Source organism: Pseudomassariella vexata (genome assembly GCF_002105095.1).
Source record: "Pseudomassariella vexata strain CBS 129021 chromosome Unknown BCR38scaffold_4, whole genome shotgun sequence".
In the NCBI taxonomy this organism is placed as follows: Eukaryota; Fungi; Ascomycota; class Sordariomycetes; order Amphisphaeriales; family Pseudomassariaceae; genus Pseudomassariella; species Pseudomassariella vexata.
The window spans coordinates 741,000-761,486 of NW_024467959.1; the positions used below are offsets into that span (position 1 = coordinate 741,000).

The 20,487-nt window shown below is 50.6% G+C and overlaps 9 protein-coding genes across 9 annotated transcripts; 4 read left to right on the top strand and 5 right to left on the bottom strand.

Moving 5' to 3' along the window:
* Positions 1–2,133: 2,133 nt before the first annotated feature.
* BCR38DRAFT_336656 (T-complex protein 1) lies at positions 2,134–3,948 on the bottom strand (the record flags this gene model as incomplete). Its single annotated transcript, XM_040855476.1, has 4 exons — positions 2,134–2,372; positions 2,436–3,694; positions 3,757–3,851; positions 3,907–3,948. The coding sequence occupies 4 exons, from the start codon at positions 3,946–3,948 to the stop codon at positions 2,134–2,136; spliced, it is 1,635 nt and encodes a 544-aa protein (XP_040717789.1).
* Positions 3,949–4,826: 878 nt separating this feature from the next.
* BCR38DRAFT_152386 (uncharacterized protein) lies at positions 4,827–5,773 on the top strand. Its single transcript, XM_040853721.1, has 3 exons — positions 4,827–4,982; positions 5,050–5,343; positions 5,655–5,773. The coding sequence occupies exons 1-2, from the start codon at positions 4,954–4,956 to the stop codon at positions 5,336–5,338; spliced, it is 318 nt and encodes a 105-aa protein (XP_040717790.1). The 5' UTR covers positions 4,827–4,953; the 3' UTR covers positions 5,339–5,343; positions 5,655–5,773.
* BCR38DRAFT_407173 (uncharacterized protein) lies at positions 5,341–6,088 on the top strand (the record flags this gene model as incomplete). Its single annotated transcript, XM_040858136.1, has 5 exons — positions 5,341–5,343; positions 5,388–5,482; positions 5,552–5,730; positions 5,761–5,789; positions 5,870–6,088. The coding sequence occupies 5 exons, from the start codon at positions 5,341–5,343 to the stop codon at positions 6,086–6,088; spliced, it is 525 nt and encodes a 174-aa protein (XP_040717791.1).
* A 1,519-nt stretch (positions 6,089–7,607) lies between these two features.
* Positions 7,608–9,202, top strand: BCR38DRAFT_426244 (pyridine nucleotide-disulfide oxidoreductase-domain-containing protein). The gene has a single exon (XM_040859752.1). It carries the CDS (start codon positions 7,892–7,894, stop codon positions 9,089–9,091), a length of 1,200 nt encoding a protein of 399 aa, XP_040717792.1. The 5' UTR covers positions 7,608–7,891; the 3' UTR covers positions 9,092–9,202.
* A 430-nt stretch (positions 9,203–9,632) lies between these two features.
* BCR38DRAFT_426245 (beta subunit of N-acylethanolamine-hydrolyzing acid amidase-domain-containing protein) lies at positions 9,633–11,145 on the top strand. Its single transcript, XM_040859753.1, has one exon. The coding sequence runs from the start codon at positions 9,678–9,680 to the stop codon at positions 10,941–10,943; it is 1,266 nt and encodes a 421-aa protein (XP_040717793.1). The 5' UTR covers positions 9,633–9,677; the 3' UTR covers positions 10,944–11,145.
* A 519-nt stretch (positions 11,146–11,664) lies between these two features.
* Positions 11,665–13,512, bottom strand: BCR38DRAFT_337044 (Prenylcysteine lyase-domain-containing protein; the record flags this gene model as incomplete). The annotated part of the gene is made up of 3 exons (XM_040855504.1): positions 11,665–12,678; positions 12,727–12,819; positions 12,871–13,512. 3 exons carry the CDS (start codon positions 13,510–13,512, stop codon positions 11,665–11,667), a joined length of 1,749 nt encoding a protein of 582 aa, XP_040717794.1.
* Positions 13,513–18,222: 4,710 nt separating this feature from the next.
* Positions 18,223–18,775, bottom strand: BCR38DRAFT_426253 (uncharacterized protein; the record flags this gene model as incomplete). Its single annotated transcript, XM_040859754.1, has 3 exons — positions 18,747–18,775; positions 18,682–18,695; positions 18,223–18,628 (listed from the first exon to the last, which is right to left on the bottom strand). A coding segment is annotated over exon 3 (224 nt), but the record flags the coding sequence as incomplete, so codon positions are not given.
* Positions 18,776–18,803: 28 nt separating this feature from the next.
* On the bottom strand, positions 18,804–19,355 carry BCR38DRAFT_426254 (uncharacterized protein). The gene is made up of 2 exons (XM_040859755.1): positions 18,971–19,355; positions 18,804–18,912 (listed from the first exon to the last, which is right to left on the bottom strand). The coding sequence occupies exon 1, from the start codon at positions 19,284–19,286 to the stop codon at positions 19,092–19,094; it is 195 nt and encodes a 64-aa protein (XP_040717796.1). The 5' UTR covers positions 19,287–19,355; the 3' UTR covers positions 18,804–18,912; positions 18,971–19,091.
* A 103-nt stretch (positions 19,356–19,458) lies between these two features.
* BCR38DRAFT_482807 (uncharacterized protein) lies at positions 19,459–19,965 on the bottom strand (the record flags this gene model as incomplete). Its single annotated transcript, XM_040863547.1, has 1 exon — positions 19,459–19,965. One exon carries the CDS (start codon positions 19,963–19,965, stop codon positions 19,459–19,461), a length of 507 nt encoding a protein of 168 aa, XP_040717797.1.
* Between the last annotated feature and the right edge of the window lie 522 nt (positions 19,966–20,487).

Genomic DNA, 20,487 nt, shown 5'->3' on the forward strand with positions numbered 1-20,487 from the left:
ACGTCAGACTCTACGGCTATTGAGTGGCTACAAAAGATCTTTATTCCTTTGACTCAACCAGAGGACCCTGAAGAGACTAGGTTACTTATCCTAGATGGGCATAATAGCCACGAAACGACAGAGTTTATGTACCTCTGCTTCATAAACAAGATACACTTGCTTTTCTTGCCGCCACACACATCCCACGTTCTCCAGCCTCTCGATCAGTCAGTCTTTGGACCCCTCAAGGCAGCCTATAAGAAGGAGCTTGGTTACCTTGACCGATGGGATACTACTACTGTCGTAGGGAAGAGAAACTTTCTCCTCTGCTATAGAAAGGCACGTCTAACAGCATTGACCGCTAAGAACATTATCAGTGGATGCAAATATACTGGTCTCTGGCCTTCGAGCATAGCTAGACCCCTTATGAGCCCCCTGCTCCTTGAGAATACGTCAGCACTAATCAGACAGCCTAGTCAGACTTGAAAATGGTACTCTGATAGTAAGGGTAGTCAGGACTGGGCGTTAGAGACATCAGCAGTAGCCTGGTCAACGCCTAAGAGGAGAGATGAGCTCTAAGATCAACTCAGCTTATTCAGCAAGCTTGATAGTGATCCAAATACCCAGCGGCTACTCTTTCGGAAAGTTCAAAAGGGCTTTGATGAGAAGGACTACCAATTAGCTGTCGCACAGCGAAAGATTGAGGCAATAGAGGCAGAGCTTGAGGCTAGTAGGGCTAGGAAGCGGAGGAAGGTCAAGATGAGCCCAAATTCGAAGTTTACTAATATTAAGGCTATTTGGAAGGCTCAAATCGAGGCTGGTGAAATTGAGGATAGTACAGATGAGTCTAGCGAGTCTGAAAATCCTAGTGACGGTGAAATCTGTATTGTAGTCGCATTAGAATAAGTGTAAAAAAAGGTTGAAGTTAATGGTTATAATATACAGTGTCATTTTTAGGGCGTCCCACATGTGGGGGTGTCCCGGATGTAGGTGTGGGACGTTATACTAAATCTAGACCTGGGTATGATTTGACTCGGATAATAAGACCGTCATATGTACATTGAAACGAGGAATGAATATGAGAATCATCAGTACATGGACATACCTAGACTCTACTGGGGTCTAAGGCGTCGCTTCGTACGTAGTGCCCTGCCTAAAGTAATCCGTGCGTGCGCATTGCGCCTATACAGTATACCGTAAAACGTAACCCAATTTCATTACACGCAACTGCGCAGAAGCGCAACAGCTCATTAAACACACCCCGCAAACTACACGAGCTAACAAACCCGAAACTGCGTTTTAAAACTGAACACAACTGTGCAATAGCGGAATATCACAATTGATCAGTCCAACAGAATCTCCAACATGCTCGAATGCGCGACTGCGCGACTGCGCGAGACGAACTCACCCACCCAAGGTAACCAACACGGGGGGTATAAAGTGATTCAATAGCGACCGTCAATAGAGCTTTTGGTAAGAGCACAACCCAAACATAGGACACTACTCTTACTGGAACTCAAAATGACTCCCTCCTCATTCCCGAACCAAGGCGGCGCTCTAGCCAAGAACCCAGACCCTGAGCCTCAACCCCACCCAATTGATCCCGGTAAGTTGATCTTGGTGCTGCCGAGTACAGTCGGATGCCTGTGTATGGAGCTGACAAGTGACAGGAATGGGAAAATAACGCGAGACCGGTCGGGCTGTACCTGTGCGCGAGATATCGGGGTGTGCTGGAGGAGCGTGTGCCAGTGTGAGATGCTCACACGTCAATCTGTTTGAGTTCGCATTCTGGCTGGATGCTGCTGCGAGCCCAGGGTGGGAATCTAAGAGCAGTTTGTGGGTTTGGATCGACCCAGGGAAGGTGCTTGAGATTGGTTATACGGGGTTCTGTCTTGTGGGGGCACTTGACCAAGTCAAAAGATCTTGAAAACTTGGGCCAGCCGGCTTCTAGGTTACTGCTAGCTTATGCAGGCTATGGTTAGGTTGGAAGGAAAGGCCGAGTTGCATTTCCCCTGACAAGTGCAAGACTTCAAGGTTACCTTCATGTCACACGCATGGCGTGATTTCTCTCATTGAAGAGATATATCATTTATGTCTATCACATATCCCTTTTTACTTTTAAAGTACACGCAGTGGTATCTCATTCAATCGTACTTATTCCTCAGGCCCGTCCATGCCGGGGCCTGGACCACCTTGTCGTCCCATTTGCCGTGCCTTGAGAAGCTCGTCACACAGCAACAAATTGGATGCAATGCTCGAGGATGATGCAACACAGTTTCTCAGCACCCTGAACGAATCGAAGACACCTTCCAACACGGGATCCATCGGCTCCCCGAGAACCAAATCCAAGCCGACGATGTTGCCGTCGGCATGCTCATCCTGAAGCGCCGCAACTGGAGTGGTAGTAATGTTAGCAAGGTGTCAAACCACGAGAGAGAGGAATAATAAGCACTCACGGGCATCTTGAATGTCATGACCGGCGTTTGCGGCAAGCGTCTTGGGAATGATCAGCAAGGCGTCGGCGAATGCGTCTACGCCCCACTTCGCCTTGCCCTTGACCGTCTTCTTGAAAGCATCGCTCTTCAAGTGACCCGCACACGCGACCTGGAACGCGCCGGCTCCCGGAACCACACTCTTGTCGACAATCATGTTGTAGACACTGCGCAGACCGTCCCGTACAGCGTCCGTGATCTGGGTGATAGTGTGTTGATTGGGTCCCTTGACCATGAGCGTCACCGACTTCGGGTCCTTGACCTCCTCGATGAATGTGTACTTCTCCTCACCCAGCTGCTGCTCATACACCAGTCCAGCCCAGCCCAGAACGTCGGGGGACAGATCCTCAACGCTATTCTGTGCGGTACCACCACAAATCAACTGTAGGCGCTCCATGTTTCTGCGCTTCGCTCTTCGCAGGGCGAAAATGCCGTTCTTGGCCAGAACGTCCAGAGACAGGGGGTCGATACCCTTCTGGTTGATGATGACAAAGCTCTTCTTGGGATCATTGCCACACACTTCCTTCTTCAGGTCCACGATCTTCTTCAGCTTCGAGTCCACGAATTTTCGCTCGCTCTCGACCAGTTTGTCTCTTTGGTCTGCGCTCGAATAGAAGAAGCTCGAGTTAACCTCTGACTTCTCGTACTCTAAGCTCACGTTTAGAACTAGGATATGTGCGTTTTCCACCCGCTTGGGCATATCGGGGTGTCTTGCACCGTGATCTAATGCCAAACCACGAATGAGCTGCGTATCGGACGCGCTGCGGTGTTGCATCTTCATGATCTCCACCATGTGCAAGTCGGGCTTCGCGGGGGCTTGGTAGATGGCAAGGACGGCGTCGACGATGTCGGGGGTCAGCTTGGAGGCCAAGGTCGAGTTGAGCTTAGTGGACAGGGATGTGCGGGCGACGGACAGGAGAAGTTCTCGATCGACTTCCTTGGTCAGCTTGAAGGAATCGAGGAACTTGAGCGACTCGTTTTTCGCAATCTCGAAACCTTCGGTTATGATGCGGGGATGCAGTCCCTCGGCAATGTATCGGTCTGCCTGCTTCAACAGTTCGCCCACCAGCAGCACGACCGAGGTGGTGCCGTCACCACAGATGTCGTCTTGCGCGGTTGCTGCTCTCGCAATCATGACTGCGGTCGGGTTCTGAATTTGCATCTCTCGGAGCAGAACGTTGCCGTCCTTGGTGAGCTTGATCTGTCCAGCGCCATCCACCAACCTTGGTTTAACATTAGCAACGGCGTGCTAGGGAGGGAGTGTTCGTGAATGCGCTTGACTCACATCTTGATGGTGCCTAGGGGCCCCAAGTTGGACTTGAGGACATCTTGTAGACCCTCGCCAGCACTGATGTTGACTTTGAGAGCTTCACCCCGCCGCTTTGGAGAATATTAGCTTGGATATGGGCCCTGCCACTTTCAAAGGCATACGTACTCTGGATTCGGCCTTGGGGTTTAGGAGCTGCGCAGCTGACATGATGATTGAGGTTTATCTGCTGCGTAGAATAGGTTCCAGGGTATCTTGCCGCTGAAAGGTTGTCCTATCGTAGTTGTGCGGATTATGGAAGAGGGACACCAGGTCAAGCCTCATCAATCTCTACCTGGGCGTGATCGAATCTGGAGCTCCAACTTTTTTTTCGGCTGCAGCCTTGTCGCCCCGGCGGGAGGATTTGTCAACTGCAAGCCGTTAACGCACGGGCCAAGATGATGGCTTAGCTTCTGGTTCTCCAAACCACCAACGACGTTAGGCCTTCCAGTTGCTAAGTGCCTTTACCTCAGATTCGAAAATTCATCTGAAGTTTTCCAAGTTCGAATCATTGGTGGCCGAGAACGTCGCTTCTGGTGATAATTCCCTTGTATGTCGACTCTTCCTTCGCTTCAAGCCAAAGACAATGTGCGCCAGGCATACACGCAACTGCTGTGCCGCTGTGCTACAGGCCCTAGAGGTTGAGACAGTGATTGCTTCCACCCACGCCACCGCCTGTCAACAGCCAATGGATGGCCCAATCGCATTTGCGGCATGCTATCGTCCAACAAAATCTATGAATAAGCACCACAACCATCCTACCGGGGACGAGTAGTAAGTCGACCATGACCCGTCGGCATAGTAGAGTGCGCTCGTCAAGGTGCATACTGCCCAGGCCTAATTCACTCTCATTGCAAAGATCGCAGGTATCCATATACCAGCCGCAGACTTCTACCCATCTTTGGGAAACATAACGGAGCATGGTGCACAAAGAGATCAGTGGAGGCAGGTGTGCTCAGGATCTTCCCGCTTCTACTCAACGCTGTATCTGCCCTCGGTGCGCTATTTGCGTCTACAGTAGTAATTCGGGGATAAAAATTCCTCATCGATGGACTCCAAAATTCGACAGTATCGCCCACCAATGTCTGGGAGAATAAAGACTGGGAACAACTTCGGGAGGTTATTACCAACCTATATATCGACCAGGGCAAGAAGTTGAAGTATACCATTGTGGCCATGCAGGACGAGTGCAATCTCTACGCAACGTATGTTTCTTGCACGTTGCTTGCGCAGAATTTCTCGGCGCTCGTCTTCAAGACTAACCCAGGGGAGTGACAAGATATACAAGTACCACTTCAGACGATGGGGTCTGAAGAAAAATCTCAGGCGACGAGAAGTTGGTCAACTCTGCCACAAAATTCACGCCCAGGCCAGCACCCACCATGAGCGATCACAGCGCCTGGCTTATACTCACAACTTCAGTTGCACTGCCCCCAATAACACATGGCAAGCAATTAATCCACGAGGCACTCCTTTGGCAAATGGTGGAAATCACCCATCTGACTCCATGACATGGATCCCACGTCGTCTTGAAGGACCCGATGATCTGATAATGACGTAACCATGGTAAGCATCGCTCAAAATTACTTTTCGACTGCATTCGACTCCAGGCTTTGGGAACCATCGATGGCAGAAGCTTTGCTGTAGGCAGGAAGCTCTCCGAAGGTCCAGGGTGGCCGGGTGCACAACTGGCAAGCTTAAGAAAGTGAGGCCATTCTGGAATACGTAACTACCCGGCCCAAACCTTGCACTGCTCTTGGGACACCATGGGAAGTTGTGTGAACCACAACATGGATAGTCCAGGTTTCCGTATGTCTCAGGTTGTCGAGACGTATACAATATTCAGCGCAGTAAAGTTGGAAACTAACCTTACACAGACTGGCGGTGAAGATATCGCTTTGCAAATTGCGGCGGGCAAACATCTAGTGCCCTTGCCGTGGAGTGCTGCCCAAGGTACGCTTGGGTGGCTATAAACAAGTTCAGCGAGACCTAAGCCACGGCTGCTGGAGAAGGTGTGGGGCGGCGAGGGAAAGAATGCACCAGCCGAGTAAACAAGTATTTTCAATTGATCTGCTATCAGCTCTTGATCTAGGCCGTTCGTGACAGGAGAGACCACCGGATGGCTGTGCGGATAATTCAGGAGCAAAGCAGCTTTTGCGAACAAGTACTCAAATTACTTGATCCCACCATGGTAGCCGTCTATGACTATTTGGTCGACTGCTGCCTTGATCACAACGGTATTCAACAAGGGCACAACCTCTTCCAAGTTGCGTTAGAAAGGATGTGCGATATCCTTGAATGTCCTGTATAACAATTCTAGACAACAGCAGCCTTGGTTATTGCCGCACAATATTCAAAGAACTTCTCCAGTCATGTTCCAAAAGTATGGGGACCACCCCGCTAGAACATCAAATTCCTACAGGGCACCACAACTGAGGGCTTCGTCGAAGGCGGGTAGGTACGCCGCAGGGACAGATACGCCCTATCGTGTCTTAGCCAGGCGTTAACCGGCCTTTTTCACCTTATTAGGTCCGTCGAATAGCCTTCTAAGGTAATTAATATACTCGTTAATACCGTAATTATCGGTCTGCTGTGCTGGGAGTACGTAGGGCAATAGCTTCGGCTTAACGTAATTGTCTGCGCTACCGTACAGGTAGTAGAACTAAGCTTCCTTACTACCTGTAGCCACGCCGTTAACGGCGATCTTGGCCTTAGCCTCGAATAACTACTCGTTAAACTTATATCTACCACGTAGTTTAAACAGCTCTCATAGTAATCAACGTGACCTAGCATCTATTAGGGGCAAGTCGAAGAACTAGGCTCCTTTTCCGAGGGACCTGTTGGACAGCAGGTAAAGCCGCTGTTATTTGAAAGATGAATCAATACAAATGTGAAGGGTCCAGTGCAATATAGATGCTCAGTGGAAGGGCTCAAGTGTATGTTATTGGATTAATAATGCAGAGCAGAGGTAGACAAGGACCATAGCTTAGACTACGGTATTTACATACAGGATATAGACCCTTCAGGCCCATGTCGACCTATAGGGGCCTAGTCCCATGACATCACCTAGATGATGAGCAGATATACCGTAGTATAGGCTGTCCTATCCGTATGAGCCCGTTCTCCGTATAACAGAGGAATGGCATCACGGCGCTGGTGATGACATAGCCATAGAGTGCTGTGTACAGTAGTTATTTGGACCAAGTGTTAGTGATCCACTGACATTCAAGATCTGTTGGTCTCTTGGCCGAGGGGTTGGGTACCCTTTAAAAAATGGACAATTGTACTCGCAACTCTTGCTCTCTCTTCTTTAGTTTAGTATTCGGTGACAGAGATAGACTAATATCGTAACCTCGATTCGTACTCGCAGTACCTCTGCTTCGTTATATTATGTTAGCTAGGCGATAAATTCGGTCTAATTTAAGCCTATGGTTAGTATTAGCGTAAAGTAGTACCTATACTGATGCGAGTGCGTATGGGGTGTGAATTGTTGTATATGGGAAAGGATGGCCAAGTCAGCTATTCTGGCCTGGCAGAGCTCTTTTATAGCTCTTATCTTATCTTATCTATCTTATCTATAGCTACAGGGTACCCCCCCCCCCCCAAGAGGTCACGTATCATATACTCTATAATTTATTATACGAGAAGCACTATGGTTAATGTAGAGGTTATGTGTATAAGCAATTTTAAGTAGTACTCGGAGTAAAGTGAGCCCCTCAGGTCGTGTTCATAGGGAGATCCCAAGGCCCGTGCTCAGAATAGTTTTATTATTTTCTCCCCTTCCGCAAATTCAATGAAGGGCTCCAAAGCATATACGTAAGTACGCATTATCCCACTATTCCAACTTCCTGAGCTGATACTGAAACGGCCCACTAGGTCTGCGCAAATCACACTACATTGTACCCCTCTCAGTTGCTGCAAGGTCAGACCAGGGTATAGAAGGTGGATCACGGTGGCAATCTGTGGGCCAAACGCATCCGTGTTGTGAGACCTTTAACGACTCAGCGGTCACCTCAAGTCTGAGAAATCATTGGGTCTTGACGCGGCCCTCTCCACAACACCACATACCCTACCTCGTGTCTCTCCAGATGGTAATACTACCACTGCACGCAAGATGTTGGCCGTCTCCTCGGTTCGCCTGCGGGCGCTTCCACGCAACCTCAGCATCTGCAGCGTCTCGCAGGTTCGACGACTCACCATGAAATTATCATCACCACAAAGCTCGAAAGTCTACGATGCCGTCATCATCGGAGCTGGCCCGGCAGGCCTCACAGCCGCGTCCAGCCTGATTGATGCCGGACTATCCCGCATATGCATGGTGGACCCTACTTTCACCGCAGGCCGCATTCATGAGAAGTACCGCGAGGTGCCCAGCAACACCAAGACCGGCTTGTTCGTGCAATGGGCCACTGGAACCAAGACATTCGCTCATATCATCAAGTCCGCACCGGGGCCTAACGCATATACTAAGATGCTGGAGCTCGACCAGGATACTACGTGTATGCTGGGTGATGCCGTGAACGTGGCGCAGCTGCTGACTGACGGCATGAGGAAGGTCCCTGGTATCGATAGTTTGGCCTCCGAAGTTCGGCATCTCGTGCGTGAAGGAGACGTCTGGAGACTGCCAGAGCACGGCGTCACTAGTCGGAAGGTGGTACTGGCGCAGGGGTCGCGGCCGAGGCAATTTGGGTTGGCAGATCAGTATCCGAATCTGCAAGATCTGGATTTGGATACCTCGCTGAAACCGTCTGCCCTCAAGGGACAGGTCCCTTTTGGGTCTAGGGTTGGCATCATAGGGTCTAGCCACTCGGCCGTGTTGGCTATGAAGAACTTGTATGAGTTGGGCGAAGGGGTCAGTCTTGTCAATTTTTATCGGTCGCCGCTGTTGTACGCCGAGTATAAGGACGGTTGGATCTTGTACGACAATACGGGACTCAAGGGCGTGGCTGCAGATTGGGCGAGGAAGGTTCTTGGGCCTGAGAAGGATCCTAGAGTTCGCAGGATACACCTGGCGGCGCCGGGTCGGAAGGAGCAGGGGATTTATGATGCTGAGCTGCCCCAGTGCACGCATTTGGTCAGCGCTATTGGTTATGACAATAACGAGCCGCCAAAGGTCGAGGTTGATGGGCGGCAAGTCAAGCTGGATTTTGATCCGTTGACTGGCCGTTTCAAGGGTGTCCTGGGGCTGTATGGTTCTGGCATTGCGTATCCAGAGCGCGTTACTGATCCGGTGGGGAATGTCGAGAGTGCCGTCGGCTGGATGAAGTTTTTGAGGTTTTGCAGGAGGGTGGCTCCGGAGTGGGCGGCTGAATAGGGCCAGCGTGCCGTCTTCTTTCAGATAAAAGGAGTTGGGAACCAGAAGGGGGAAGTACAATATAGATTCCATGCGTTTGGTACTATATACTGAAACAAAGAACATTAAGGCTATATGCGAAAGGTCCTGAAGCTGGCCTCCTGAGCTAGACAATCTGGTATTTCCAGTCTTCACTCCCGCCAATTCTAAGTAATGAACGTAAGTATGAATAAGATGTATTCCGCATGGGTATTGTGTTGATGCGCTTCTTGGTATACAAGGTACCGCACATATTCGATCAGCGGTGGCCAGATAAGCCACTCCGTTGGAGAACCCCGGACCTGCATTGACATATTCGGCCACATTGTTGAATACAACTACGGCTGGCTATACATCTGTGTGATCTGCAGTTAAGTACCTAAGTACTCCGGTAAGCTTTCAACCCGTGGTTGGCTCTACTACCCCGCCTCTGCCATGCAGGTGTGGCTGACTAAAGGATACCTCTATATAAATGCCCCTAGGACATTAAGATACGCCTAAAGATGTTCGTTCCTGGCTGCAACGAAGGTTGCAGGTGCTTTGATATCCAGTAGCCACACGGAACATCATGGACTCCGCCGGTATGAGACACCACGAACCCCAAAAATGCCAGACTCTAGATGACCCTACCCAACCCCCAAAATACACAGTGAATCTCTCACTTCCTCCTGAAGAGCGATACAGGCATATCGCAACGGGCTTCAAGGACCGTCTCGAGGGTCTTTCCCAGCTATTCGACGACATCTTACTCTCCTTCCTCCCAAGGCCGATCGCGAAGCTCACCCGCCTACTAGCCCAGATCATGCTTCGCAGGGTGTACTCAACAGAAGAGACCGCGGAGCTGCGGGGAATAAGCCAGTCAACCGGCATCGGAATGTGGCTCCTCGTAGCTTTCAACGTCCTCCTCGATCTGCTCATGGGATGCACTTCCGGTGGTGTCCGAGTGAAGGATCCAAGGAGCGATAAAGGACACAAGTTGGTGCATTTCAGGACGTTGGATTGGGGAATGGATCCACTGCGTCGTATCGTCATCGAGCTGGAATTTGTTGAGGAGACGGGCGGTGCAGTCGTTGCGAGGTCCATGACTTACTTTGGCTATGTCGGTGTGTTGACGGGCGTGCGGCGCGGGCTTAGTTTGTCGCTCAATTTCAGGCCGCATCATGACACGAGTTCGTGGTGTAAGAGATTCAGCTACGCTTGTCATCTTATCCTGGTCCTACTGGGACTGCGCCTTTCCATCTCGAGTCATCTCAGGGCGATATTGCTGCCACCCAGACACCGGGGAGAGAATCCGCAGGGCAGAGAGGAATCCGAGACAGCACGAGACCAGAGAATACTCGACGAATTCACGACCGCGCACTCCACTGCGGCGTACCTGGTCTTCTGCACCGGTACTGAGACCATCACCATGGAAAAGGACAACGGGACCGCCCTTGTGAGAAGAGCCGAGGACTTCATAGTCGTGATGAACCATGACGAGCAAGACGAGCAGGAACCCAGCAGAGCAGAAGAATCGGTTCATAGAGAACAGGTAGAGATGGAAGTAACCGGCCTGGCTGATCTAGTTGGATTCTCAGTGGAACGTAAACAGCGTGCTGTTAAGCTTTGGAACGCAGACACCCGGAGCCCGAAGAAGCAGCGAGCCCGTCGCCAAGTGGGGTCTATATCAGGGCCCATGGTTCGGCTGGAAGATGTTATCAGATGGATGGATCCAGATGTTAGTGATATCTCCAACGAGGAGACTCACTATGGTGTAATCATGGAGCCCTCGACCGGCAAGTTCATCTGGCGGCAGAGATGGCTTGAGCCAAAGGAAAACAGCGACATGGAATAGCGATCCTGAGAGTAAGTCGTTACTAGCCCTATATGTAGCCAACCTCATGTGGTTGGTGCACTACATATTCTGGGAGGCCGAGCATTGCATTGTAAACTTTCCACAACTGGCAACCAGATGACAAAGTGGTGGCGCGATACGTCGTATCTTGAAATTGAGGCAGACAGTCGGCTAATTTAATACGAGAAACATGTAGATGGACATAAATTCTAGTTAAACTTCATGATTTTTGTAGTTATGCCTGAGTACCAGAGGGGAAAGTTGATCTATTCCATACCATCCCATCTTGATTGTGATCCGTTGTGTAGTGGAGATTGGAGTCTGGAATCTAATGTGGCGTTACGTTCGGGAATCACCAGCCTAGGTAGCTACAATATGTAAATTGGCCACTATATAAGCATTAAATCGTGTGTACATGTACCACAGAACTCTTCCGGCGCTACTGCTGTGTATTTCCGAGGAACTCGCACGTCAAGAACTAATTAGGTTAATGGCCAAAGAGCCTTTTTATTACTTGAAATTGGTCTACATAATACACAGGTGGAAATCTGGCCGGATTCATAGGATACGTGCTGCTTTCAGATAATAAGACCTCTGACAGAACCGAGAGAGTGGCATTGCTATGAATTCTACCACCCTTATACCCAATGAGTTGGAACGACCACATCAATCCTGTTTCCTGAGCTGTATGGGTTATCCTAATTCCTCGACATATCCTAAATTACAGCTCATCAGTTCCAATGGCCTTCTGCACCTGATCTTCACCCATGGCCTTCTGCACCTGGTCTTCATCCACGGCCTTCTGCACCTGGTCTTCACCCACGGCCTTCTGCTCCTGGTCCTCTCCAACAGCCTTCTCTGGCTGCTCCTCTGCTGGCTTGGCCGCTAGGTAATCATCCACAATCAGTCTCGCCACGTTTTTTCCCATGAGCGCACTAGTTTCCATTGTGGAGATGAAGCTCTCAATACCCGACGTATAATAGAGTCCCGGCCCCAAAACGGGGTCTTGGAACGTGACGCGCGGGAGCTCCTGGGGGTAGGGGTGGAACACGGTAGGGTAGTACCATGAAATTGGATCGACCACGTCGTATTCCTTTTCATCCTCAGCTTCGGTCGAACGCGTGAACGTTTCGGGCACCTTCACCCCGAGAAGCGACGACAGGAACTCGGGCGTGAGCTCGTTGGGTGAGAATATCTTGTAGATGTATTCAGTCTGCGTCGTCTTGGGGTTGGTGGCTTTCTTCACTAATGTGGCCGAGTAGAAGCCTGCCTTTCCAGCGCCTGCTGAGCCAGGTTGCGGCTCTTCGCCCTGGCCAAGCGTGGTTAGGACAGAGGTGGGGGTTTCACTGCCTGGTTTCAAGTTGAAGAACTCGGTACTAAAGCGGAATGGCGAGGCAAATAGGGTGACGTGCAGGGTTGCATAGGGGATTGTGTCAATGGGGCGTTGCATCACGCCGTTGCCGTGGCTGATGTTGCTGAACTGGTAAGGGGTTGCAATGACCACATCGTCAAAGGCGGTAGGATACGCCTCCGAGGTTGCGGGATCCGAACCAGCATCCGCTGTCTTCAGGATGTATTTTGGCTTTGGCGCATTTGGCTGTTTGCTGGGCTTCAAGCCAATCGACGTCACTGAGGTTTTCAGGTAAACATGCGCGTTGGAGGACTTGACCATGTTGGAAAAGATCTGCCAGTTGCCGCCCGCAATTGCCATCGAACCTTCAGCAGCCATAGAAACCTAGGCCGGGTCAGCGTGGTCTCGCGCGATGATGAGCATGAAACGTACCATGGCGCCCATTCCGTGGATGTAAGCAAGATTTGAGGCATAGTTGACACGAGTGCCAGTTTGGACGATTTCGTGTGCGAAAGGGCCGTCAAGCTTGAATGAGTTCAGCTAATTGTAGCTCTGGCTTCGAAGACGTGGGCTTACCTTGTTCTCCGCCAAAAACTGTAGCCCGGTCACTCCGGTAATCTTGACGAGGCCGAGTTCAAACACCCTCGTGGTTAGAGACCGGAAGGGGAAGTAAGGTGCCTCATAGAGCTTCAAGAACGACGCGACAGTCTGTTGCACGAGCTTGTTGGTGTAGTACGGAGCTGTGCCGTACTGCCAGAACAGCTTGGCCAGGCTCCACCATTCCCAAGATTCCGAGTCCTGCTGATACACGAACTTATCGCCATCCCAGATGCCTAGAAGTCCTGCTTCGTCGGTGCCAGGTTCAATGACGGAAAGATTGAAGTCCTGAGTGGCCTGCCATAGGATGTTGTTGACCTTGACAAAGATGGACGCGCCAAGCTCAACGGGCTCGATTGGATTGTCATAAACATTCACGGTGAGTGTGCGACCACCGATGCGATCGGTCTTCTCGAACAACGTCACATTGATGGTGAGGCCTTCTTCTTGGGCATACTTGTGCAGGGCATATGCCGTTGAAGACCCGGCAGCTCCGGCTCCAATGATGGCGATTTGCTTGACCGAGTTCTCGATGGGTTCATCGTCACCCGCGACGCCCTGACTCCATTGGGCGACGGTGAGGGTGGGCAACAGACGATTGAAGAATTCGGGAAAGAGCATTATGAGGTTCTCGAGAGATATCAGATGAGAACAAGATGAAATCTGATGTTCATAGCATCAAGTGAATGCGGTTGTCGACATCAGTACCGTTACTGCCTGCAAGCTAAACGCGCGATGCAGGTCACCAATTGCCCCCTGCGCTTACCCCTAAGTCTTCCAATTTTAGGGTTCATTTGTTGTCGTTTCAGCGCCGAGGTCGAGCCAGGCGGGCCCCGCCGACGTGCCATTGTCCGTATTGTCACAGCTCCCTGTCCACCTCCATCAGTTTTAAGATACCCTTTGAGTTCTACATTGCGAGCTAGATAGCGTGAGAGAGATACACGTTAGGTCTTGCTTTGTGAGACATCGGCAACATGTTTTCAAGCTTGATGCATGGGAGGTCTGGAAAGTACGTACAGATCATCACGTGGACTTGGATCCGCTTTCCTAAGCCAAGATCGACAGCAGCACGGCGGATGTTTCCTACCAGAACATCTCAGTCTTCACAGAGACAGGGTCGTGTATCTGATACAATTTGGAACGGGGCTCTTCCACCTGGTGCCCAATGCGCCCCGAGTTTTCAGTAATTGGTCTTCTGTCTCGGTGCATCCCTTCTTCAGAGGAGACCCAAGGTTAAAGCCCGGACGGCAAAAGCCGATCCGCCCATCTGACGCGTCGTCGTGGTCGGTCATAAACAACGTTGCAAAGGAGATGAAACGTCAGGAGGGCCAATGTTACCGCATGCAATCGATGCCGGAGCAGGAAACAGAGGTGTTAAACTATGTTGCTCCAGCCATATGAATTGAGTTGCTAACGTCGCAAATTGATTCCAACGTCCCTTCGTGCGCCAACTGTGAAAGGCGCGGAGTGCCCTGCGTTGGCACTGATATTGACGGTCGCGTCGCTCCTCGAAGGTATCTGTTGTTCCGGTGGCCCAGTCCACTCACTGGCTGCATTCTGATTATCTTACGGTTACTTGAAGAGTCTAGAAGACCGCATTGCGTATCTAGAAATGCAGCTGGCATCCCACGATATCAGCCACTTCGAATCGCCCGCAGGCCCGCATGGAGATGGCAGTCCGCACGATTCAAGTGGCGCACTCGGGCCTACCCAGCCCAGAGGTCTACCGTCAGTACTGCTGCCCTCAGTTGCGCATACAGCCGCGACTGAGGGCCCTTATGTGATGGATGGAGGGCACCAGTCTCTCATCGACAACCTGCCGTCTGAAACACGGTCAAATTACCAGCAAAGGAGGTTGCAGTAAGACTTTTCGAGGCTTACTTTGAGCACTGCGACTTCTTTTCGCCGATCCTAGCCAAACCGCAATGCCTGCCGCTGCTGGCTGCCCTGTATGATGGCCATCGTAACGTAGAACGCCTTCTCGGGGCAAGGATTCAGACCGATGATGATCTCTACCGCCATCAAGCTCCTGAACCGTGCGCTTGTGTCTTTCCAATGTCGAGGTCCGAGGCATATTATCGTCATGCCGTGCGCATCATTACGAAAAATCCCGAGTTGATCCGCACCTCCAAGTTTGACCACCTTGAGAACGTTTTGCTCCTGATTCAATATGCGTTATTTACCTCCAACATCACCACTTCATGGTATCTGCTAGGTCACCCGATCCGCCCAGCCGTCGAATTAGGCCTTCACAAGAAAGGGGCAAATTTCATGGGGTTGGATTACGGGTTGATGGGCCAGCGCCGATGGCTATACTGGTCCTTGTGTGCCTTTGAGAGGGCTGTATGTCTTCCAATGCGGCATCGCTCTCATTCACTGTGCCAAGGTGCTTGTGGCTCGGCCTAGGCTTAACCTGTCGCTGCCCAATCTCAAGGCATCCATCACCATTTGCTCAACTGTTCTATGGGGCATGGTAGAACGTCACCATGCTGGTAAGGGATTTCGCGATATGTGCAAGACCCTCTCAGCGCCAGTTCTAGCCATGACGGAAACAGCACTGAGATGCCGATTCACAATGAATTGGCCGGCTTCGTGCTGGTTTTATGGTTTATGGCACCTTACGATGAATCCACCGTTTTTTACCATGAACGGTCTTCACTGTTGCCCTTAGCCGGACACCGCTTGTACTGTCCACCCGTGGCACAATCTGTGGCACAATCTGGGACACACGACCATCATTTGCCCAGCGCTCCGTGGCATCGAGTACACTAACCTAACATTGCTGTATATTGCCGAGGGATTGGCTCTTCTAAACTTAGTCGATGATAGCATGTCGCAACCTATCGACTATTTCGTCTTGCGGCTGGCCATCTCTGGCATGCTAGAACGAACCGGGCGTGGACCCGGCGAGTGGATTCGCGGCTTCGGTTGATGTACTGGGTCTAGACCCCATTATAGCCTGCGTATAAATTTCTCGATATTCCCACAGGTCTGGTCGACAAACATCATTGCTAAGTATGGCTAGGTTTAGCATACCAGGCATGGACGAATCAATTCTAGAACTTAACCGACTTGCCACATTACCGTTCAAGAGTATGCTGGCCTGTATGCTGAGGATTTCTGGTGTCGAACCAATACAGCAATGTCCTTTACCGGCAGCTGACCCTTGCGATGAAAGGTTTGATCCAGAGGAGTCGAACTCTGATACTCATGGATCCGTCTTACAGGAGTCCCCAGGTACGATCCCCACATACCACTATATATACGTCTAGCAGACTCGACTCGAGCTGCATGATAATTTGAATCCATCGTCTCGATGAAGATCGTGACTATCTACTTCGGCAGCCAGGGACTCACTTACCCCGACTCGCATCTTCTGCGGCTGGCAAGTTTTACGAGTGGAGCTCGATTTACCTGGATGGATCAACTCTTCCGCACTTGACGACGGATTATATGTTAATTGACTGGGTAAAGAGTTCAATATATAAAAAGGCAGTCCTACTAATGCCTAGTTTCAATTATGCCTCTAAGTCCAGCTTGTTTCAACTGCAGGCTTAGCATTTCTAACACTCCGTCATCTACACCCCTTAAATGCTTTCACCTATCTGGTTGACAAAAGGCTGCTGGTCCTCGTCTGCTGTGACATGGTTTTGGCAACCCCAAACAGTGCTAACATGTTCTGAATGTAGGCCAAGTCACAGTGTAAGCGCGATCTAGAGAGGGTGCAGTGGATTCGGGATAATATGCCCGAGTTTATGGTGGCTGGAGTGTATAGAGAAATTATTCCAATATTATGGGTCCTAAAGAGGAGGATATGCCATGGAAAAATGACAGATTGACGGACATGCTTTCGGGATCTTGACGTGTGTCTCTCATTTGTACTAGTCCGAACCAAAGATCTTATAGCATAACGATTCCACGTCCGTCATCTTCATGCCATTTTAATCTCTGGCCGTGTAAACCTACAATGCATATTCAAATTAACTCATTCATTCTCCTAGTATTCCTCCAGAGGGTCTGGCGGCGCCGCAAGCTCTTCCGAAACTCCTCCCTTAGCTTTAAAAAGGGTTGCAACGCCCAATTGTAAGCCAATATATTATTATTATTATTATCAAATACGCCGTAGGCTCGAAGCCCCCGGTACCTCTACTAGTACTCCCGTATGTCAAACCGTGCCCTAATGGCTGGACTAAATACATACGCTGCGTCGTCGGTTCGCCCTATTGGCGACTGCGTTACGTCCACTACCATACTACGTTGGTTCTCAACCTACCAACAAAGTCCCCCCTGAGAAGATCGATGCTATCTGGGCCTTGAAGCTGTCCGACCCGTCCCTAGTAGCCACCTTACAATAGTCCCACTAACTACTGGTTCTCCTGTTGCCGTTGCGAGGTCTCTGCGAGAGTATAGTGGCCGTGGTGCGATGGCGGCCCGTAATCGTTCCCTCGGTCCTTCCAACAGCCCGCAAAAGAGGATTACGTGCTCTGCCGTCTCAGGGGCGTCGCCACAGCGGCATAGCGGCGAGTACACGCCAAAATCCCCTGTCTTGAATAAGAAGGCTGTTAGTCCTATTTTTTCCGTCCTGATCTGGCACAGCGTAGACGCCTCCAGTCGGTTCAGGCCGAAATACCTGCCCTCTTTCGGTATCTGCATCGAAGGGCCCTCCGGTTCCTCAGCGATAGCGCGTCGCTGGCGATCGTGATGCTCTGCTCCGGTGAGCCATCTCTTCCTCCAGTGGCCGAGGAGGGCAGCCGGGACCTCCTTTTCCTCACTCATCCACTCGGAGCCCCGGGCCTCCTTCTCCATAGTGTACCCTGCCGGTCGGAGTAGCTGCGACGCCTGCTTCCTCTTCGCCGGCCTATCCTGCCGGAGTATATGTGACGCTTTAGCGCTCGCGCTGCGAAGCAGATTTCTCTTCCCGCTAAGCCGTAGCCGTTCTTCAAACTTAGCAGCCCGGGAACTAAGATAGAGGTCTAGTGGCGGGATTGCTGCTTCTGCTTCCAGGTGGCGAACCGGCGTCGCTTTGTGGGCGCCACAGACTACCCGGAGGCACTCGTTCTGTATCCCCATCAGGCTCTTAGCTGGCCCTGCCGGTTCCTCACTTATAGTATGCCACGCAGTCGCCCCGAAGGCAATCGCGCTACGGATAACCACCGTATATAACAGCCTCGCCCGTATAAGATCGCAGCCCCACGACATATTGACTAGCTTTGTCAGGGCTAGCTTTTGAGTTGCCATTTTTGTTTTAACACGCTCAACATGGGCGTGCCACGTCAGTTTGCGGTCGAACCAGACTCCTAGGAACCTGGCTGAGACTACCGGCGACACTGTGGCGTCCCCAAGGCGAATACTTTGCGGCAAGGGCTCTCGGGCTCCAGATGGAATTCGTGACCTTTAATGGCCATGTGCAAGTTCCAGGTTCCCATCCATTTGAGCTGAACTCCCGTATGCCAGGCTTCGTGCGATATGCGGCTGAATAGGGATTCATGGAGTCCCATCGCTGCGTGGATAAGACCACCGACGGGCTTGCCTGTTGCTAAGCTGGCCTGAACCAAAGCTTTACAATCTTCCAGAGATGTGACATCTCCCCGGATGACAAACACCTTGGCGTGGTTGCTCTCAAGATGGTCAACCAACGACTTTGCTCTTGGTTTGTCTGCACCTGAACGCCCGATGAATGCAAAGTTCCTTGCACCTTTTTGTAGCATCCAACGACTTAGACTGCTTCCTAATCCGCCTAGCCATCCAATAAGCAGGTAAATTTTCTCGGGGTCGAATACAGTAAGATACCTTGCAGGCACCATCTTTTACCAGTGAGCATAAGAAATGACTGCGGCTTATGAATCGATACTCACAGGGACCATGCTGTTCTTGTCACTCAATGACACGACGATCTTTCCGATTCTATCTTTGGTCGAGAAAGCACGAAATGCTTCGGAAATGTTCGAGACGTCGTAGATTTGGCTCGACCCGGGCTTGACTTTTCCGCTTCGGTATAGTTCAAGCGCCTGTTTTTTTCGCCTGCGTTCCTTTTTAGCATTGCTATTAAGGGACCGTAGCCTCATAAGAGGAAACCTACGTAATCCAGATATCTCGATAGTGCTGATCTTCATGATAGAAAAGATCACTCAAGTCGAACGCTGTAAAGGTGGTACCCTTTAGGAAGATTTCCACTGCAATTGGCGTCAGTTTCATTGTTATTAGACAATAGTTGGGGGGCGGGGGATGGTAGCTGTTCTGATCCCTTGAACGAACGAATCGTCGCGGGAGTTGAAGATGTGACTGGCAGGCACATCCAAGTCGTTCATGAGATAGTCACGTTTGGCCTGAGAGCTACAGGTGGTGTATACGATGGCTTCGATTAGCTTGGCCAGAGCAATGGCTGCTGTTCCCATGGCGCCGGCATGAATTAAAACGGATTCTCCAGCTCTAAGGTTCCCTCGGTTGTGCAACGCGTATAGAGCTGTAGCGTAAGCTATGGGAATTGTACAGAGGACATGGTCTTGCTCGCCCGGAAGCAACTTATGCGCTGACTAAGCAGGAACTCGCTAATTTGTTGTAAAGTAATTAGGGGCCATGACAGCAACTCATCCTCCACCTGAAGGCCGCCGACGGCTGGCCCCACGGCTGTGGCCACACCGCAGTGCCTGTTCTTGTCTCTACATGGCCGCCCATGGTGTAAATGTCTTTGGCGTTGAGACTGACGGCCTTGAGATTGACGTCAATTAAGCCGGGTGGAGGTGAGGTCGATACCTCTCGGATCTGCTGGAAGTGCAAACTGCTCGTAGCGCCGGGTTGTATAATTGCTAGACGGGCAGGTCCACTCATGGAGAGCATCTCCATCTGGATGTGGTACTTTCCTCCTTCATGCCTTCTAAACTGCTTGTTCATTTGAAAATCGGGCCGGAATCGACTCGTGTAGAGGATCTCATCTATCTGTATAAACTCCTTGTCGTCGATATCGTCAAAGACTGTGAGCGCTCTTCCGATGTTGGAAAATGTAAACAACGGTTCGATTTTGCCCAGGGGACCGATATCCAAGACATAGAAGCGCAGCGACGGTTGTTCCAGCATGAGTGCTCAGACAAGCCGTTCAAGAGTGTAAGATCAGTGTCGGGTTCTCCTGGAATATTCGCACCTGTAAGCCACAGTAGGCTCTCTACAGTGTCCATTATCAAAACAAAGAGCATTCATATCTTCAGCACTAGGCGTTGTGAGAAATGCCTGCTCTATCTCGAGCAGAGAAATGCACACGGTCTTTGCGGTGATCTCAGACTTGGGAATAGTAATATCTTCTCCAAAAGAAATATAATATATCAAAAATAAAACATACAACACTAGGGATTCGCTGATGGTCACCCACCTAACTACTAATCTAGCAGTTTACAGTTTATCTATAGGAGAGCGGACGGGATCCCGAGTTCTCTGCAACCTATGGTCATATGTGCTAAAACCTGGTCGTAAAGTACATTAAGTAGGCAAAGTACACTGACGACTGTAATATTTTCTTGAAATTTCTTCTATCATTTTATAATAGTCCACTGGTAGGGAACACTTACGACGGAGCATAAGCCTCGAACAACTTCTAAGGCAGAT